This window comes from Ceratina calcarata, unplaced genomic scaffold (genome assembly GCF_001652005.2).
Source record: "Ceratina calcarata isolate Rehan_Ccalc_2016 unplaced genomic scaffold, ASM165200v1 scaffold546.2, whole genome shotgun sequence".
Classification (NCBI taxonomy): Eukaryota; Metazoa; Arthropoda; class Insecta; order Hymenoptera; family Apidae; genus Ceratina; species Ceratina calcarata.
The window spans coordinates 318175-326474 of record NW_017176634.1 but is presented as its reverse complement, the minus strand read 5'-3'; the positions used below and the strand labels follow the sequence as shown (position 1 = coordinate 326474).

The 8300-nt window shown below is 39.4% G+C and overlaps 1 protein-coding gene across 1 annotated transcript; it reads left to right on the top strand.

Moving 5' to 3' along the window:
* Window positions 1-4415: 4415 nt before the first annotated feature.
* On the top strand, window positions 4416-8132 carry LOC108628876 (solute carrier organic anion transporter family member 2B1). Its single transcript, XM_026816806.1, has 10 exons — window positions 4416-4674; window positions 4809-5018; window positions 5094-5352; window positions 5450-5591; window positions 5706-5994; window positions 6096-6285; window positions 6355-6604; window positions 6722-7144; window positions 7195-7228; window positions 7273-8132. The coding sequence occupies exons 1-10, from the start codon at window positions 4416-4418 to the stop codon at window positions 8130-8132; spliced, it is 2916 nt and encodes a 971-aa protein (XP_026672607.1).
* Window positions 8133-8300: the final 168 nt, after the last annotated feature.

Here is an 8300-nt window from a genome sequence, read left to right as displayed (position 1 = left end):
TTCGAAATTTTGACAAAAAAAAAATTTTTCAATTTTTGTCGAGATTTTCCAAGGGGTACCCCTTCAGATTTCGCGAAATTTTCGTTTTTTGCCCATAACTTCTACACCGTTGGAGATACGGAAACATTTATATGACCATTTTGTAGAGGACGACGAGATCTACAATTTCTGTATAAAATTTTTTGGCTAGGGTCAATAGTTTACGAGTAATTTGCAAAAAACTGCTTTTTCGTTTTTCGTCAATAACTCGTAAACTGTTGATGCTAGCGAAGAACTTTTATATAGAAATTGTAGATCTCGTCGTCCTCTACAAAAAAGGTTGTATGCAATTTTCTCGTAGGTTCAACGGTTTAGGAGTTATTGGCAAAAAACAAAATTTTTTGTCCAAAGTTCGCCATTTCGACGGTGGAATGGTCGGATTTTGTCAATGCCAATAAAATGCCAATTAACTGGACTTAACTCGTTAAATATTGAAGTTAGAAGAAAAATTCATAGAATCTTTCTTGTAAAGGACTTTAGTGCCTACAATTCCTGTATAAAAATTTTTCCGAGATTTTGTCAAGAGATATTCCTTCAGATTTTTGGAAATCTTTGTTTATTGCAAATAACTGCTTATCGCTCACTGCTTCTTTCGCGTCCAAGCGAAAAATGTTTCATACAGAAACTGTAGCTCCATTTGCCAGATACAAGAAAGGTCCTATGCAATTCCCTTCTGATTTCACTGAAAAGAGCGATCACCGATTATTTTTAGCCCCATTGGGCCCTATTCGCTATCTCAACGATTACACGGGCATTGCCACTCTTTAATAGCATTTCCTCGATGCGGCAAGTAAAAAGAGCAATAGCATATCGATTACGCGATCGTTAAAGCATCAGAAGCGGCGTGTTACCAGTTTTGCGCGCGGTTGACAGAGACCACCAATTAGGTGTGTCTAAAAGGTCGTAGCGTCGGGGTAAGCTCGTTTCGCGGAGATGAGGGCGTCGTTCGAGTTTAAGAACGCGAAGAAAGCGGGTGGGAAAGAGATCGTGGGGGCCAGGCCGCGGATCCTTTCCTTTGCTTTTTTCGGTGGAAATAAAACTGTTGTATCTACTAATAAAGGCGGAGTCTTACTTTTAAAAGCGCGTACCGATTCCCTTGCTCTCCCTCACACTCGTTTTTCCTCGAACATCTTCGGTACCTTTCTCTCTCACCTCCGTTCTGCGTTAAAATAGGAGGGATTAGTTCCTATGGTAGCGCGGAGGCTTAAGCATTGATGAGGTTTTTAAATGGGTTCTCCTTTGACGATGGTAAGAGAGAGCGCGTAAGACGCGGCCGACCAGTTGAGGAAAGGGGGGTAGCGGCGGCGGGGGAAAGCGAGCGAGACGATATTTACCGGGAGATTAAAAAATCGGGGGAAAAATTAAGTGTTACGGGGGCACGCCCCCGTCCAGGATTTAATTCTACGTAATCCTCCGCTAAGATCGCCGAACTGCCGCTCCCTCCTTTAGCCGTACTCCTCCCCCGCCTCTTCCCGAGACGCAACCGCGTTCGTGACTTCCAACCCTCCGGGTGCGCCCTTTCTTTCTTTCTTCCAATTTTTTTTTTATCTTACGCTAATCGGACGAAATTATGCTTTCAAAAAGTTCTCGGTTAGATGCACGTAAGAACGTCTGTAAGAGAAGCTGTTTCCCTTCGTACGGTATTCTTATTCCATTCAAGATGGTATCCTAAATTCATTCAGAAGTTCTTTCCTTTTTGCGATTTGAATCGCCTGTATCGAGTATTAACTAATAAATCAGATTTTCCTTTCTTGTTATAACCAGAGATTCTCCAATGGGGGATCCGCTTTCCAGTTTGACGACGTAGTTGATGAAAAGCTTATTTTAAGAGGAACTCGGGCTCGGGTCGGGTCCTTTTTCCCGCCTGCTTTCACTCAAATAATAATGTAGCTTAATTACAAGAGGACAAGTCGATATGTTGGCGATACAAATATTTAGAGGGTGAACGAGAAGTAGCCCGCGGAACGATGTTATTAGTAAATTAACTGACATCAAAGAAAATGCGACCGGTGGTCACTTACTCTGCTAATGGAAAGCCGGCATCCTGACTGTGCGAGATATCTATAGGTGTACTTACATACGCGCGTGTATAACTACATTTATATATTTTAGTTATAGCGTATCCTGTCCCGGGCGTTGCGCGATCGTTATTCACGCGCATATTGCATACCCACCTATCGCTACTGTTACCGTTTAGGCTATCTATATCTATAGAACCCGAAGTATACACGTATCAAATTATTTACTATTAATATTTTCAAACGTTCATCCATCTCGACGATTTTTATACATTTGATGTCACTGAAGGAATTTAGTAAAACTGTACATTAAATAAATTTACGAAAGATTTGTATTGACACTTCTATTGAAAATCTAGAGTGCTTTTTAACAAGTTTTATTGTCACGTCTCGTTATTGAACTGATTAATCGATTTTCTTCCCAGGAACTGATTCATTTATCATTAAGTAGCAATGTCGAAGTGTCACCTTCTAAAACGATGATGCATAACCTCGAGTGACGAAGAAGAGGTCGAGAAGCTGAAGAAGAGGTCATACGTTCCTAGCTGGTCCTCCGATTCTCGTCCCCGCGCCTCCACGGGACCGTGGGTCTTAAGGGTGATTTCTTTTCGTTTCTGGCTCCGTCGGACTAAATTTCGCGCGTTAAGCCCTCGGTGTAATCCTGCCCTTAATATTCAAAAACGTGATCGCCCTGCCAAGCGTTCCCGATGGAATGGAAGCGGTAGCCCCCTGGGAGGAACGATCGAGCGTTGGCCTGAGCGACCGAACTGGCGAACGGGGGAAGCTTTTCATATGCTAATTGGCATTCGTCATTTTCTTATGGCAACGACTTAAGTGTGCTTAAGCGTGCTAACTCCTTTGCCGTGGCGTTAGACCTTGGCCAAGCTCGAGCGACTCTGGCCTGCGTTATTTTTTAAATTACACGATTTCACTTTGACATTAACTCGTGCTCGAGATTTCAAACAACGAAATCAAATTGGTCCTTTCTCTAGGATGTAGCTTGAGTAAATATAAAACGTTGTACATTTTATAAAATAATTTTAATGAGATTGGAAAGGTTTTAATAATGGGGATTTACTGCGGGAATTCAGTTAATTCCTGGACTCTACAGTAATCTGGTGTCGAACACTGATAAGTGTTATCTTTCATTCTAAGAATTAATCGAAACTGGAAATGTCATAATTCAAGAATTAAATACGTAACAATACAGTTTGATGTCATCTATAATTTTTATTAACAGTTCAATTTTTTTACATTGCTCATTATTTAAAATAATATTACTTAAGATTTAAGATTAAATATAGGATAATGAACAAGTCTATGAACTCACACATCTAATATCGCAGAACTAAGATACCATAAATAAATACAAAAAGATTATCTATATATGCTATTACTGACTCAAAACACATACGTCTATAGACTATTGCATTTCAATGTATCTTCTTAACTCACACAATAAACCCTACAACTATACGAATAATGACTTCCACTTACGGTACCCATCGAATGGTTCGTCTAATTAAATATTGGACTTATAGAATATCGCTCAGTTTATAATCACCACATAATACGTCCCGTAAATATTTTTCTTGTGCGATTCGAGGTGTGAGCATTACCGACTCCCATTGTAGCACACGCGTATATTACAGTCTACCTTTATCGGAGATATCTGAGTAGCATATCTGTAATAAGATAACGTGTGTGGGTTCGTCGACTATACGTGCCTCGCCTCTCGGGTGTTACGTTAGTCAAGAGTCCCTCTTTAATAGTAATTATTTTTTTTTTCGTGAAACGGTGGAAATAACACAATTGTGCAATTGACGATAGAACGATCGGAATTCCATTTATGAAACAATCATGTGATTGTTCATCGATTTTCGCGGTTGCATCGATACAGTACTCGGCGTGCTTAATAGTGGAGTGAAAGAGAAAAGTGTCGATTGATTGAATCCTCGAAAAAGTAAGTAAATTATCAAACTGTGATTCGCCGAAATAGTTAAGGGTAGTGTCTCTTCTATTTCTTAATAGACAAATAACTGTCACGCGTGTGATGTTTCGATGAACAGGATAGTAATAGAGAGTTCATGAATCGTTGATAAACGTCATCAAGTGATTCACCATGACACATAAGGTGTAAGGTATTAGATACGTGTAATAAGCGGTTACAATATCTGCAATTAATGGTTGCAGTGGTACATATAATACGGACACTGCAGTTAGTAGGAATATCGTTGATCTTTAATTAGTAATAATTCAGGATAGTACATATTGGTAAAATTAATAATTACATTAAAATTGATCGTAAAAGTTATACAAGGAATCATAATTTCGTCGAACTTGATTTATTTTCAGGGGATGGCCATAGGTCTTAGCGAAGTGATGCGATCGGAAGTGGAGGGTGGTTTAGCTGGGCCGGCTAATCCGATACCCCACGAATCGCTTGATTGCGGTTGCAGGCAACTGCCATGTCCGAAATTAGCCAAATTCGCGACCCGCAGACTTTTTGTTGGTCTACTGTCATGGGTCGGATTCATTCAATCCGCTGCTTACGCGTATCTCTACATCGCAACACCCACGATATCGAGGAGGTTCCAATTCGACCCCTACACAATGGGCACGTACCTACTATTTGATTACATTCTTGAACGTTCATTTAAATTAAAACTGAAGTATTTTCTAGTGAACAGTAAATTAATTTATGATATATATAATCGAGTGTTTTATTAAAGATTTTCCTTAAATTTGTAGAGTGGGCACTTGCAGTGTCAGAAATTTCACCCGTCCTTTTTGGAATAGTCATTGCGTATTGGGGTGACAGAATTCATAGACCCGCGTGGATTGGCGGCATTGTCATTTTGCAAAGTGTCTCGTATTTTACTATGATAATTCCTCATTTAACGCATCAGACGAAGGTCGTTGAAGAAGCCAAAAATATCACGCACATGTCAATATACTCCGGTAAATAAATTTTATTCCTGTCAATCACGGCAGTATTAAACGTTACGAGGGCAAATATTGAAAATTACTTTGTAGATGATAATCGGCAGATATGTTTGGAAACTTCGTCGAGAATTGTTTCGAAAGGAGAAGAGACCTGCTATTTTACGTTGACAGTGATTTTTATCGTACAATTTATAAACGGTATGGCGAATGTTGTGTATTACGCGTTAGGTATCTCTTATTTAGATGACAATACGAAAAAAAAGAACGTGGCTGTATTCATTAGTGAACTGATAGCCGTGAAGATTACCGGTGTCCTTTTGGGATTCATACTGGCATGGGTCTGCCTTGGGTAAGCAGTATATAATTTTATTTTATACATGTAGTATACAGAATATAAAAACAATTATTACGCAGTCAATAATTTACAAGAATTTATGTTGATTCAGGATCGATGCAGAGAAGTTTACTCCTATTCAGTCCTACAGGGAACAAATTGGTGCGTGGTGGTTAGGCTTTCCAATTTTTAGTCTGTTACTTATAGTTCCTGGTTTATTAATCTCCTGGTATCCTCGAATTCTACCATCCGAGGTAATTAATAGTGCGTTTCCGGTCGCACGCTTTTCACATTTAAAAAACTGACATTATCTCTTATCATCGGTAAGTATGAGAATGAAATTGTTGAATTTATTGGTTTCTTGCCAGGTTGTCGAGCAAGCTGCTGCCTCGTTGCTAAATATTGCTAACAGATACGATCTGTCTCCTCGACCAGTCGTGCGAAAAATCGCTAGTCCTAAATTCTTCCCATCGCTGGGTAGACTGATGATTAACAAAACATTAATCTGCCAAATTCTGGCTTTCACTCTGTACATAACTGCCATCGTAAATTTCATGGGATTTGAGAATCTCATAGCGCAATCGCGATATCATATACCGAAACCAACTGGGATGTTACTGGGCTTTGAAGATCCAACTTTATCGAGATTAATAGCAAGTAAGACATCATCGTACCAAGTGTCAATTATATAATTAAACTGCTATTTCATATTTTCTTTATTTAAGACATACATATCTTAATTAAGTAATTAATTCCAGACATGTTCAAACCGATTTTAGTCGGGTTGATTATAATTATGTCGGGTTTAGTAATCGCGAGGGCAAAGCCAGAAGCTAGAAGTGTCGTCATTCATGGCATCGTCGTTGTCCTCTTAGCATGCGGAATCATTTTCGCGTTGGTTGCCGCTGACTGTGACAGAAAAAATATCGTCAGTGAATCTGACACTTCGTAAGTAATGCGCGCAATAAAATAATAACATTCAAAGTAATGACATTTTTTTAATACGCATGTTTTCAGTCTGGAGTTGTTACAATACTGTAACAAAGATTGTGGTTGCTCAGACGATACCGATTTTCGTCCGGTCTGCGACAGAAAAAGCGAGTACACGTTTTATAGTCCTTGCCACGCGGGATGTACTATGTTCGAAGAAAGAAATGGCGTAAACATTTACAGCGAGTGCGATTGTGTGAAAGAAAAGACGAATTCAACAGAGGCGATAGATGGACCTTGTAATTTAAATTGTCATGCCAGTTGGATAATTTTTGAAGTATTACCTTGATTTTTTTTATATTCTTTTATTAATGTTAAAACTAATAGAGAAGAAGCTACAATAGTTCTATTTAAAAGACATTTTCTTTAAAATTCTGAATAATTTATTTTTCAGGTTGCCACTTTATTAGTATATATATTGGTTTCGTCCACTTTTGTGGGGGACGTAATGGTAATCTTGAGATCAGTCAACTCTCAGGATAAAGCCATTAGTATAGGATTGTCCATGACGTTCATATCCTTGATCGTATATATGCCAGGGAAAGTGTTGTACGATGTAATTGCAAATTTAACGTGCGAATATTCAGGAACTGAGAGCGGACTGTGTCGCCTTCACAATGGTACAAATCTAGGCAATTATTTGTACTACACAACGGGTTCGTTGTTAGCCCTGTCCGTTATATTAAAAATTCTCGTTTGGATCTTCTGCGAGGATATGAATTTATATGCTGAAAAGCAACAGGAAACTTCAACTGAATTGCAGGTATATATTAGAAATCCTGCTGGTGCTGCTGCTGATAGAGAGCAAACGGAGCAAGTTGTCAACCTCGACAGTAAGTGAAACTATTTATAAAATATTTCAACCAGGATTTGAAGAAAATTAAATACTTGCATACATATAGTATTTATCGAAATAAAACAATGTTGTCGTATGCTTCTCCTTAGATGAGGTTCCCGTTCAAGTAGAAGTTACGAACGAGTCACTTAGGAAAACTGCATCACCGAACGAGGATCCGCTGGAGGAAGAGGAAGATAAAAGCGAGAGCGTACCATTGAAGTACGGTCCAATAGGTCCTGGCGATCGTCGAACGAATTCCAAGTCCTCGTTGAATTCAAAATCGTCGCAAACTCGAAAGCCGAGGATTCGAAACATAGATTCCGAGGATGAATTAGGTACTAGTGACGATGAACGCAAGACGAATTCGAATCCAAACATAGATTACGCACCGTTGGACATCGATTCGGACGTAGAAAGCGATCTGAGCAGCGCTGAGCCGAGATCCAGAAAACGCATCGTGGGCATACACTACGATCCCGTTTACACCGATCAAGATCTGCCCTCGAGGGACTCGATTTTCGAACGTGAGTTTCCTAATCCGGACAACTATGAGGATCCACGATTGAACAGGAGGAATCAACAATTGGATGGTTCGAAGAACGACGAAGTTGACGGCTCCGATAAAATGCGGAAGAAAGGGGACTTCAACGAAGTCGGTATACCGATAATGGATCCTTATGATTCGAATTCTTTGAAGAAAATTAAATCGTTGATCGATCAATACGAGCAGAACGCTGAACAGCAAGAAACATCCAATGAAAATGGAAGCTATCCGGATGGTAAAATCATCTCAGGGATTCCGTTGGTGGCTATGACGTCGAGAAGGTCCTCGAGAGATCAGGGCTCGTCACGGTTTAGCACTTTTGATGCCGGTAAGGTTGCTGAGGGTCAAGAATCGCGCGGTGGAAGCGTTAGTCCGAAAACATCCAGTAAAGGAAGCGCAGGGACATTGCACACCGATTTCTAACATTCAGATAGAAAATCGATTTCATCAAGCTTATAAAACGTATTAAATCATAAAGTTGATTCTTTTTCATTGATCACATACTGCTTTACTGTTCTGAAATTACAAAATTATTTATTTAAGAATTTTGGTTATCGTCTTCCATTTGTTTAATACAATTGTTCACGAAGC